General features: G+C 42.1%; 1 protein-coding gene across 1 annotated transcript in view; it reads right to left on the bottom strand.

The window, feature by feature from the left end:
- The window catches only part of SLC35F3 (solute carrier family 35 member F3), a 168,229-nt gene extending 155,547 nt beyond the window's left edge, over positions 1–12,682 (bottom strand). Inside the window, exons 1-2 of the mRNA XM_069010287.1 lie at positions 12,423–12,682; positions 11,923–12,152 (exon numbers count right to left, since the gene is read on the bottom strand). Coding sequence (XP_068866388.1) covers positions 11,923–12,152; positions 12,423–12,475 — 283 coding nt within the window. The 5' untranslated portion in view covers positions 12,476–12,682. The remainder of the gene's footprint in view (positions 1–11,922; positions 12,153–12,422) is intronic.
- Between the last annotated feature and the right edge of the window lie 557 nt (positions 12,683–13,239).

The raw sequence follows: 13,239 nt of genomic DNA, 5'->3' as shown, positions 1-13,239 counted from the left end.
GCTTGACTGAAGTTGCTGAGAAAAGTGCCATGGGCTTGGTTGGAGTCAGGGATTCATCCCAACAGGTTTTCTAATTCTCTCATCATTATCAGTGCAGAACTAAATAATACATTAAAAAGTGCTGTACTGGAGACGCATTTCCCTGTTTCCCTTGTTCAGTAAGCTCATCGTGGAACAAAAACTACTCTAAAACTACTCTAAAGATTCTAGTTCCACTACCACTTCCAGTGCATTTTCACGATATAGACAAGAGATACTGTGCCTTTAGAGAAATGTTATTGTACAGTGTAAAACAATTTGACATGCAGTGATAAAACACTGTCTGGTATATGAGCATCATTTTAAAGTAATCTTAATAGCAAAGATTCCTATAAAGATGTTATGCAAAAATATTTTCATATTGTAGAAATAAATACAGAATGCCTAATATTGTTTGCCAGAATTATTTCCAATGAGATCCAGTTTTTACTATGCAGATAGCAAAAACAGAAAGCACAAAGTATTGTTCCCAGTACATGTTTCTTGTCCATGCATTTCTCTACAAAGAAATTACTCATCCATGCTTCTATGATTTACTCTCGTTTTGGTTTCCATTTGGAGAAATATTATAAAATACTATAAAACTACTTCTCACTCTGGGTGAAGTCAAAACACATCTACAGCCCTCTACCTCTTAAAATCACTATTTGCAGAAGACAAGGAATTTCCTCCAGATAGTAAACTACATATTACAAAGCTATAAAGTTTGAAAGCAAGTTGTCTTTGAAACAAGAAAAGCAAATAAGTAAGTTGTTTATTAAATAAGTTACTTATCAAATAATGCTTCCCAAAGACTGTGATGTAATTTTATGAACTGGAACCAGAGATCCAATTCCACACTGCACCCTCTAAGAGGATCTTAGTAAGTCTTACAAGCCAACGACTGTGGGAAGGCAGTCATTTAAGATGTCTTTGTGCATTCTTCATATATTCTCCCAAGATAACCTGGCAAGCTGGAAAAACCATACAGGAGTCAGATAGCCTCCCAAAATCCCTGAAGCCATGCATAGAGTAGCTCTATTCCTTCATGCTAACCTAGTTTTTACTCCAACTCATGTAATTTCCCAGACTGATAAAGAGGACTTTACTTCCCATATATTGGGAGAAAGTTCACATGGCTGTATGTAGGAGTACCATGATATACCTACTATAATAACTGAATGTGGGCTTATGTTCATTTCCAAGTCAAGACCCATTTGTCATTCCTATGTCTATCGAGAAAACATAAATAATTTTTTAACTCCTGAATGCACCAGAATACTTGTCTGGGCATAATCTCTGGCTTGCTTGAAATCTGAGTTCCCAAGTTCAGGCCCATGGAATACACTTGCAATGCATGTAAGAAATAGCTGAAATTATAAGTCCTGAAAAACAGAGGCCTCTAGTCACAACATATGATGTAGAAGTGTCAGGAAGCCAAATCTGCTAAAAAAAAATAGCCTTTTCTGCTCTTTATTCATTCCTCTTGCTCAACTTGAAAGTGATCAAATCTCCTAACTTAATTAGAGACATTTTCCATGTCTCCACTGACATTAAGGGGTTTGTTTCTTGACTGCCTTTTTCTACCTTTACATTATTTTGTAATTTTTTTCTTTTTAACTAGCCTTTGGTAATCAAACCTAAACATATTTCTTTACTTTATAAATGTCTTGTTTCTGAAGGGAAGAAAGACCCACAACTGAGAAATTACCAGGCCAGCAGAACACTAAATGCTATGCAGCTAAAAATCATTTCAGCAAAAGTACAAGGAACAATGTTTTCTTGTCATTAATTTCCATTCCATGGGAAGTGCTAACCAAAACCATAACTGGTAGCTAGCGCCTAAGCTGAAAAAGTGAACATGATTACCATCTTTGCTTGTCCAGAATAAATGGCTGCATGGTAATTAAATCAGTCTCAAAGTTTCCAAAAAACATTGCACAAGTGAGAAGGAGAGACAACAGAATCAAAGCCATAAAGTTGTATTTCCTGTTTCACGGTGCAAACACTGCACTGTTGATGTTAATCCTGGCACTGCATATTTCAACTAGGACAAAAAATTTGCAAGCAGATAATCCCTACTGAACACCCAATGAACCAGATTTTCTGGAAAGCAGTTACTGCTTGAAACAGGAAAAACAACTCCAGGTTTTCAGAGCATGACCACGAATACACCATCACCATCCTCACACAAGCACAGCAGCTCTGAAGGAGCAGGTTCTTGCTTCACTTCCCACCTGAGCACAAACCTGTGCTCTGTTCACACAACTGCATGGATCTGGCAAAGCCACAGCAAGATATCCTGGATGAGGCAGAGCCCCCAGGCTGCCACAGGGCTAAAAACAGCACAACAGTCAGTGAGTTTAAGGAGGAATGACTTGGCCTGCTCAGCTTGGACAGTGGACAAGCAGCTCAACTTCCATGCTACTTTGGTACCTTAGCTGGTGTGAAGAGATAGTGAGGAAAAGCATCAAATTTGTGGTATTTCTGATGTAAGAGTCAAGGAAAAGATACCCGTTGTGACAGAGGCCAGAGAGCAATGAAAGTTGATAGCTGTGTGGATCTACTAGTTTTAGTGCTGTGAAAGCCATGGGACAGATAAAAACTCAAGGCAAGAACAAGAAACAGATGAAACAAAGCCCAAGGCAAGAACAAGAGGCAAAACAGGACGAACAGGACGACATGACCTGAGCCTCTGGTGCAAAAGGATGATTAGCCAGGACACTGCTGTTGCAAGAGGGAATCACCAAGGACTTGATAGTGTTGCTATGGGAATGGGGCAGGGGGGTTTGAGCCTATGGATCTACCCAGGAGTAGTAAACTATAAAATGCTGGTAACTTGTGTAATAAACGGGCTTTGCATGCACCACCCAGCAGAGTCCACCTCTTCAAACCCCACACCTTTGGGTTGTTACTATTGGATCAGCTCTGCCACAATATTTATATTGTAATGGGATCAATAGGACTCTGCACCAGTGCTCAAAACTGAAAATCTGCTTGCTTCCTTTAGATATATAAGGCACTTCTCATGAATTATTTGACAGAGGCTAGTTACAGCAAAGCAAAAAGAACATTTAATTGCAAGATTAAGGCCTTCTTATTTCACTAAAAATCAGTTACATTCCCTTATCCTGGAGAAGCTCAAATATTCAAATTTCCTTGCCTCAGATGATTGGCTTGCTGAGTTAATACATCCTATTGACTACATGATGTCATTGTTATTCTTCTAAATGTGAGGCTACCTAAATTCCTACACTGCTGGAAGAGCTTTTCTCAGAAAGCATCCCAATTCCTCTATTGCCCAGATACACTCATGGAAACAAAATGACGGGAAGCAAAATAAGGCACATTTGGTAAAAAAAAAAAAAAGAACCTTATTAGGCCCTCAAGTTCCAGAGAAAAAGAGAGGTGTCTGAAACCACTCAGATGCACTTTTTTATAAGGGGAGATGACTGAGAGGAGAACAAGCTTCTCAAAGTCTAAAGAAAATGAAATCAGGGAATATCACTGCTGCATCCCTTCTGTCTAAGGAATACTACATGTAGCGGTTCATAAAGAAAATATTTCTCTATGGTCTTCCATGCAATCATGTGGTGTTGTATTTCCTACTGATTCATTCATTAAATGCCTTTCACATTGTTCCCCCCCCACTGTCCCCTGCCCCTAGTCCTGGCCACTCCCTCGGGTCCTCCCTGTTGGTTCCTGTACCCCAACTCTGCCCATGTACCGCCCCTGAGCCCCTGAGAAAAAGCCCCTGTGCCTGGATCACGAGGTCTCTCTGCCTCTGGGGGTCGCTGGGATGAGATGTAAGATTAAAGATCCTCTGAAACCCTCATGGGGAGACCCTTCTCGCCTCCTTCGCTGCCACTGTGTTGTAAAGCTGATGGCTGCTGGAGCAAAACTGCAGAGCTGTCCGAAATGGACTGCGGGAGGGTGACAATGGTTGTACTGCCCTAAGCAGCTCTGCTGAGCTCTCAGGGAAGGCTGCAGCTTGCTAAACTAAACCTAGCACTACAACACAATCACAGCATCTTTTTTTCTTCAAAGAATATGCTGAGGAATGAAAGAACATATGCCTAGTGAAGACAAACAGGGAATCATAAATGCTCAGGAAGTGGTTTCTACAATAAGATGTATCCCATGAAGGCAAGGTATTCCCTAGGTAGGAACCATGATCTGCAGATAAATTTCTACAAACATAAGTGCTCATCTTATTACTGTTCTCAGAGTAGTCATCATTCACAAGCAACAACAGAAAGTCTATGGCTTCAGCTTCCAAAACATCAAGAGGGACAAAATGACACCCTTGCATTCCAAAGGATGGCACTTGCCAAAGGGCTAAAGTGGCCTTTACATAACTTTTCTATAAAACCACAGAACAGTGTGGGTTGAAAGGGACCTTAAGGATCACCTGGTTCCAACTCCTTGCCATTGGCAGGGTATAGCTGCCCCTATACCAGGTTGCCATCCTCCTCTTTCTCTTGAGGCTTATTTGATCTCAAGTAAATGGCAGAAATTATCAGCAATTTACCCAAGGAATATGAAACGCAAACACCTTATTATACTGAAGAGAGATTATGGCACAAAAACTCACCTTGAAGACAGCCCTGACATGAGCCAGAATCTAGTAAAACTAGCTATTAAGCTAATGAGCACTGCTGGTCATTGTCCTTTTGTGGCTTTGTGTTTCAGTAACACTCCAGTAACACAACAGTATCTGATATCACTGTAGAACAACACGGGCTTTAGTCTGATTTCAATGCCATTATCTTGTGCAATTAATTGGGTTTTTTAAAGAAATAATTATTTAAAGTTGCAAACATACCTCACACAGTGCACTCCAGAACTATTACAGAAATTTACCCTGACAAAGGGTCTGCAATAAAAATAGTTCCAAAAAAAAAAGTATTTGTTCATGATTCTTGATAGTTTCCAAATTAATTTTTTTCACAAATTAACTTGCTCCCTCATTATTCCATATCAATTCAGAGTAGTATCTGATTTTAGCAACAACCCATTATTATTGATTAGTGAACATGTTCACATTTCTATTTAAAAAAAAAAAAATGCAGTTTTCCAATGAAAGGATTCTCAAATGCCAGGTAACTCTCTTCAAAACTGTTAACATGGGCCCTGACCTTGCAAAAACGTACAGCTAGGTTTAGCAGTAGGTTTTCATGGTGGAGACTTCAGTGGTATATTCTAACACAGCAGCATTCAATGATAACATTCATTAAGGGTATAAAATGAATGCTGGAAGTCAACAGACTCCTAATTGCTGTCCCATGAACTGTTTTGCATAAATGGCTGAAGATGACATGAAATTAAAGCTGCACTGAAAAAAAAAGCTGAAAGCAATGAATTAATTTGTTTAAACAGCAAACAAGCAAAAAAAGAGGGCCCATTTTGTAGGTGGCAATTTTTAGTTTCTTCCCTTTGAAACCTAGATACGAAACACAAAATATTTATTTATCTGCCTAGTTAAAAGTGGTGGTTACTTAACACTACACAATTAAAATTGTTTAGTAAACAAGTTACTAAATGCTCACTAAACATTTACCATTTACTAAATATTTATTAAACAATCAAAAATGTTTAGCAAACCAGTTTAAATTAGAATTTGCTTGGCTTGCCAGCAAGAAATTTAAAACTTAAAGCCTGTGATTAATTAAGCTCTATATTGCAACAGGAACCAGTTTTCTCCTTAGGACAGGCCAAAAAATTATTACCAATTTTCAAAAGCCTAAGAATCCCTATGTTTCTCCTCTATTGGAATTGTCTTGAAAAAGAAGCGTCTGAAAGGCTTCTTTTTTTAAATATGCACCTGGAATTTTTGCAGCTGCTCAGTATTCAGCACCTGCACTGCTCTGCCCTGCCTTGGGTGGCTAGATATGCTCATTCTCAGTTGCAAGACCACCCAAAGATCTAAAACCCCCAGGAGCCAATGGGTTCCCTTCCAAAGGAGAAACATATCCTGTAGTATCTGGGCTACAGGCAGACTTGTGATAGGGTCTCTGAAATACTTAAAAAGACTGTTTCTGGGGACAGCTCTTCTCAGTTACACTACTATGCACGTGAGGAAATTGCTTAAGAAGTCTTTGTGTGAGCTGCCATGTGGGCATAAGTCACTAATATCCCTGGTTCATGTATCACCGTATGTAGGCTTAGTTTGCGGCAGATAACTGCAACTGACATTTGAAACAACAACGCTGCAGTAATTTAAATCTGCAGTGCAATTCATCACCGTTGCTTTCTTTAACCTGTAGGCATTCCCGTGTTTTCGTAGGTGTTCTTGGTAGCATAGAAATTACTTATGTTAGCATTGACAATGAAGAGTTGAAGAACATTGATTAAAAAATAAACTAGGCTTCAGATGCCATAAGCCTATCTTAAAGGAAAAAAAAAAAAAGAGCTATAAAACACATGTTGTTATTCATCTTCTAAGCTTCTTCAGTGGTGACCTACAGATTGGGTATTGTAGAAGGGCTGTTGACCTATAGATTGACCCTGGGGAGAGAAACTTAGATAGCTGCACCAAGCAAGACATCTAGAGGTTACTCCACGTTTTCACGTGAAAAGCAAGATTCTCACATAATCATTTGACTTCAGAAACAGCAACATGAACGATACCACCAAGTCTTGCATCAGTTATAAACTTATTACATTCAATATTTATGCATTGGAAAGCAAGCAATCAGTTTAAATTAACTGCTTACTGTTGGCCTGAAAATGGCTTTCCCCAGAGAAAATTATAGTCTTCAACTTATATCTTTGAACTTCTGGAGTATATCAACTCAAAAGAGTAAGTTAAATTCTCCCTCAGATGCAAAGACATGAAAATGGTATTTGCACAAATTTCTCTCGATTCATATCCTCACTGGATTTGCTTTTAGCAACTGTGAAATTTCAGCATTCAGTGGCACATGAAAAGAAAATCACAAGGAGGAACACTGGGGATCAGTTGGAAACACTGGTCTTTAGCTGTATAACTGATACTCTAATATTTATAAGGGTACAGTGCTCATACGTTTAATTAGCTAAAACCAACACTAAACTATTACCTTGAAAGGCCATCAAAGTCTATAGCTGGGAACAGTCTGCCCAGAGGAGTTAGGAGTGCCCCATCCCTGGAAGTGCTCAAGGCCAACCTGGATGAGGATTTGAGCTAGCTGGTCCAGTGAAGGTGTCCCTGCTTATGGCAGGGGGGTGGAAACTAGATGACTTTTAAGGTCCCTTCTTACACAAATCATTCTCTGATATAATTCTGTGATTGGCATACTCAGACAATTATGCTTTCTGAGCAATGCTCAGGTTATTCAGCCAATGTGTTCCAGTATGTTACTTATACTGGTGATAGCACTTCAATTCCACATTCAGGTCAAGACCGAATGTGCTACACACTGGATGAGTACTATATTGAAATTTTGTGCATTAAAATGATATGGTTTTTGTTATTGCTGAAATAACTATGAGGAAACATTAAAAATATGAAAACTGATACTTAAAGTAGCAGGGAGAAGCAAAGCCAGAGAACTTCATTTAGAGGACACAATCTTTCCCTTTCACCTGAACATCACATCTCTTAGAAGTTATCACTGCCACAACCTGGAATTATTCACAAGGTCAAAGCCTCAGAGAAATGTATGTTCACAAGCCATGACCCACAGATAGCAGTCAATTCCTAGTAAACAGAACTGAGAGGAGTTAAAACTACATACTATTCTCTTAATTTTCTTTCTGCAGGTAGAGAAACATCTGTGAGCGCAGAAAGAATGTAAGTGAATAAAAGAGGGAGGCCAAGGCCCATATAATCCTGTTTTGTCCACAATAAGTCTGTATTTACAAACACATGCTAAGGATATATGAAAGTCCCTGCTTTAAAAGAAAGACCCTAATCTTGAACAAGGAGTAGAAGCAGGTGATCTGTAGGAAGAAGATTGCAAAATAAGGATAGCTGGCTCAAGCCCACGTGAATGTATTTAAAATACTAATCACATAATGACACAGTGTGATATTGAATCACCACAAAATAGACCTAATTAGAGAAAAATGAAGGTTTGGTAAAGGTGATAGCTGTGCACATTTGTTTCCACAGGAAATAAGCACCCTGGCGATTGCTACAATCATTAAAATAGACAAGTCTTCCATACTGCCCAGGAGGACAGTCCAAGAGTTTCGTGACACCAGTATCTGTCAAGTGCAGAAAAGCTCCCAGGGAACTATACTTCTAAAAATATTTAGAATATTTAGAAAACTGATTCTGACTGACAATGGTGTGAAATTGAAACTTAAAATACGGCGGTTCACCTCCAAACTTGCCTTTGCTCTTCAGCTGAAGTCCCAGGCTTCCAGAGGCAGAAATCATGAGAATTCACATAACCTTCATGGAAGAGAACAGCAGTGCTAATACAGCTCTAACAATAGCTTCTTTGACAGAAGACTGTCAATGGGTTCTGCAAATCTTGTGGCATTGTTTAGGGGGCTTCTTTAAATTAAAGTCTTTGATTCCTATGTTCTAACTAAAAGAAAAAAAACTAAAAGGCAACATACCTCTTACTGATAATGAGAACTTCACAGATATTGAGCTGTTACATTGGTAGCTGCATAAGAGTATGATTCTACAATCTGATGGCATCTTATCTGTTTCTTCCCCTCTGCCTTCATATTTGAAAAATCAAATCACATGCTGCAAAATATTTCCCATGGGACATGTATGAATATTTGATTTAGACTGGAGAGCAGTTAACCACATAATTAGTTACCCTGGAAATCAAAGAATTCAGAAAAATAAGAACTACCAGATTGGATCAGGAAACACTCCTATTCTCTTTCTAAAGGTTGGCAGATGCTATGGAGGGAAGCACAAGAAACCCTCAAGAAAAGTCTCCTCACACCCTAAGGAGGGGCTAATTTGAATTCTGGATAATGAAATTTAATATTCTCTCCTATATGTTTATTTTATCACAATTCCAGATCTTTTCACTGCTATTACAATCCCTTGAAATCTTCATCTCAAGAATAAATTACGTTTTCTTAAATATTCTTTTTCAATCAGTCTTTAATTGATGGCTTTTCAGTTTCTTTGCCTGCCTTTTTCTCTTATGACACAGAAAGAAGAAAAACTCTCTACCTGCCTAAGCAATGTGTCAGTACTTTCCAATACTTTCATTTCAACCTCTTTAAGGTAAACAGCAAAAACTCTTGAGGCTCTTTACAGATTGCCTGCACTCTTTCTCCTTGCTCATGTCAGAGCCTCCTGTAATATTTTTTGAGAGCGGACAAGCAAAATTACAGTATTTCACTAAATTCTCTGAAGGCATCCTAACACACAGGAACTGCATCACATTATTCCAGTTCCTAAAATCTGGTTTGCAAGTGCAGGCAAACAGCAGAGGTCTTCCCTGAGCTGTGTACGGTCCCAAACTCACCAGCCAATGTAATGTGAAAGCTGGCAGGTAATTTCAGCATTTTCAAGAAACGTGAGGCTTCTGTTTGTGATAACTGAATGACATTTATTGACATTTCAGCAAGTCACCTGGCTGAGGCAAGTCTCCCTAGAATAATGTTATGAGTCTTTTCTCATTCTGTCCAACCCAGATCAATTTGTGTCTTCAGCACATTTTCACTTCTTTCTCCTCTCTTTCCACTAATTTATAAGAATATTCAATATTGGATTTGCTACATAATCTTGAGGCATCCCGGTATGTTTTAAATTGTTCTCCAAGGAAGTTTTGGGATCATGGTAACACTATTTTGGATTATCAGTGGTAGTTTCCCTAACAGAAGTTTGCTAAAACAAAAGCAACCAAATCAGCCAAAGCTTTCTGGATCTCTCAAACAATTATATATATCTGCACATACACCTGTATATATATAAGCAGTCTAAATAAAGTATGAAGGGAATACACTCGAGTGCAAAAGAAGTAGATCTGGCCCTAAAGGCAATTTAGTTGCAATAAAAAGAACGTCACCAAGAGAAATAGACTAAATAAATCTAGATCAGACCATATTATAGATTTATTTTCTGCAAAGCAGGTCCATTATTAGTGCACTCCGTAATTATAATCATAGTGCATCCAAATGTCTACAAGCATGCAAAATAAGATGACAAAAAGTACCCAGGTTGCAATCTGAGCTTAACAAAAATCATTTGTTCACAGTACTTGAGCCAAATAAATTTTCTAACTGCAAAGTCACAAGGAAAGTCCATATCCCAAAATTAGATGTCAACCCAACTTGAGGGAGTATTCAAAGAGGTTTCAAAGTGGCGGTGACAAAGTTGTCTTCCCACTTTATGATATACCCCATTCAGTCAGCTATTCAACTGATGCAGATCAACACAGCTCTCCTTAAACCATGCTGCAGAGATGTGTCTCTTCTTCTACGTGTCCTTCCATGATCCTAGTAACTCAGATTTTAATTGGCAACAAATTCACATAACCTATTATTTTTAGACAAACATTTATGAAAATCAGACACTTTGTATATTTATTCCCCAGCATTACAATTCAAGTATGTAATTTTGTTATTCACATCAATTTAGGAGAGAAAATGTAACTAGAATAGCAGGCTTGGGCTTGCTATTAACTTTTTCAGACAGAGTTATAAATTTCAACAAATAGGTTATAATTGAGGAGCCAGCATGACCTTTATTATTTCAGAAGGTTCAGCCACAGCAGCTCAGTGTGACTTCAGCTAGACTATTAGTCACTCTGTCAGATAGAACCATTAACATCCAACTCAGTCTGGCATCCACATATGATCTGATCCTTAAAACTGCCTGAATAAGCTTTACTCTCAAGAACAGCCCCAATCCGGGCACTGGAATTGCTTTTCCAGAAATACCATACTCCTAGTGAGTAAAGTAGCAAATATCCAATATTTCTGTCATCATTGCAATCAAAGAAAAAAATTTTAAAAGGCTCTCACAGAAGAGGTATTAGAATATTTATTAGTAAAGTCCTATTTTCAGGCAACCAGGAGTGGCTCCTCTCAGAGAAAAACTGAACTAGTACTGTGTGCCATGCATTCTTGTATCACTCTATTCCATTATTAAACACACTGCCAAATAGATAATCCAGTAGTAAATATTTCAGAATATTTGCACTTAATACTTAGGGAAGTACAACATGAAAACAACCACTTTATCAGAGCCAGTGTTTCCAGCAAAGCAATTATCTCTGTTACAGCAGAATCCTTTTTTCAACAAAAACCCTGTAATGTTACAAACGACATTAAGACAACCAAAATAACGCTATGACTTCAATTAACTGGTAAAGTATTCTAGAACTTTTTCATGCATACAATTAACATAAACATGATGAATGATGGACAAGAAATAGGGCATTCCTTTTTTAAAATCATGTATCTGAAAGAATACAGCTACACCTCTCTTCATATCGTTATCATTGGAAGTTTCTTTCTCAAGTGCATGCATACGAAAGAAACAGTTTCACTCGACATAGGAAAAGACAGATCATTCAGCTCAAGTGCTGGGAAAATTTGACAGACTCCTAAAACAACGGAAACACACTGATAACACGTTACTTGTGGAAATAGTCTGTGCATGAACGTGCAGGGGCTTTTACACAGCTGTTAGCCCACGGTGATTACTGTCGCTACGTGTGACTGCAACATCGAAGACAAACATTTGACCTATTTTCTTAGCAGAATTTAGCTGTCATCATTCTTAGCACCACGCTCTCGTGAACCAGCCACTGCCAAAGGACTAAGGCAACGCGGGCACAGAATTTTTCGCCGAGAGTGAGAGCACTTCAGCGAGGTTTGTTCCAGCGGCAAAGCGATCAGCCCCTCGAACCCACATCCCTCAGCCGGTTCCGGGCTGCCCCCGCTCGCCCCTGTCCTGGCAAACCCCCACGCCCGTCCGTCGTGCCGGGGACTCACGTTTGTAGCTGGCGGCCCAGGGCTGGTAGCCGTAGTAGCCGGTGATGCGGAGGATGCGTTCCTCGATGGAGGTGAGCCCCACGGACGCGCTGGTGAGGTCTTCCACGGAGCGAGACCACTTCAAGTCCTCTTTAATGGCCTCGTCCACCACCAGGTACTTGAGCTGCCGCAGCTGCGGGCTGATGTCGGACAGCCGCCGGGGGCTGACATCGGGGGAGCGCCGCATGCCGCTGCGGGTCGGGAGAGGGGCATCAGCCCGGGGCCGCGCTGCCAGCGCCACCGCCCCCCGCCGGCCCCGGGTGAAGTTGGCGGCGGACGGCGGGACCCCTGCCGGCAGCGGAGCCCGCCCGGACCCGCGGCGCCCACAACTTTCCTCGCCGCCCTCCACCGGAGCGACCCCCGGGAACGGGCGGCGCCGCCGACCAGGGTGAGGTGAGGTGGGGCGGTGTGCGGTGTCCCCGTCCCCCCGGCCCACCCGCCCGGCCCCCGGCGGTACTCACAGCGTGGCGGCTTTGCCCCGCGCGGAGCCGTTGGGGAACTCCCGGATCCCCATGGGGAGCAGCAGCGATGGCTGGGGGGCGCCCAGGCTTCCCGGCGGGGCGAGCCGGCGGCTCTCACCGGCCGGGAAAGAGGCGGAAAGGAAGGAAAGGAGCGAGCGGGGGAGGCGGCGCCCCCGTGGCAGAGGGTCCCTGGGCTGGCCCCGGCGGGAGAGGCAGGCAGGGAGAGAGGCAGGTAGGGATGGAAGGACGGAGACGGGCGGGCCAGCGCTGCCGCCTGCGAGCCGCTGCCGCCTGCGGAGCGCGGAGCGCCGGCGGCGGGGGCCGGGCAGGGCAGGGCGCGCTCCGCGCCCCCCACCCGCGCGCTCCCGCCGGCCGCCGGCAGGGGGAGCCCCCGGGCCCGCCGCCGCCACAAGCGGCCCTCGGGCGGGGCGGGGCGGCCTCACCTCCCGGGGCGGCCTCACCTCCCGGGGCGGCCTCACCTCCCGGGGCGCGCCCGCCGGCCCCGCCCGGCCCCGCCCGGCCCCGCCTTTCCCACCTCTGTTCGGCGGCGACAAGCTCGGTACAGCGCGGGGGGGCCGACAGCCCGAGCAGGGCCGGCCCTGAAGTGACCGTGGACCCCATCTGACCAGGACACCCACCTGGTTACCCCCGTAAGGCCGCCAAGGCAGTTTCAGAGCCACACAGCCTTCTATCAATTCACCTTTACTTTTTAAATTTTTTTTTATCACACCACCTAACTTAAGTGGCAAACATGCAGTTAAGCTTAAATGAACATGTTAGCATAGATGCTTATACAAAGAATTTCTTCGCAAACAAA

Source organism: Aphelocoma coerulescens, chromosome 3 (assembly GCF_041296385.1).
Source record: "Aphelocoma coerulescens isolate FSJ_1873_10779 chromosome 3, UR_Acoe_1.0, whole genome shotgun sequence".
Taxonomy (NCBI): domain Eukaryota; kingdom Metazoa; phylum Chordata; class Aves; order Passeriformes; family Corvidae; genus Aphelocoma; species Aphelocoma coerulescens.
This window is presented reverse-complemented; position numbering and strand designations above follow the sequence as displayed.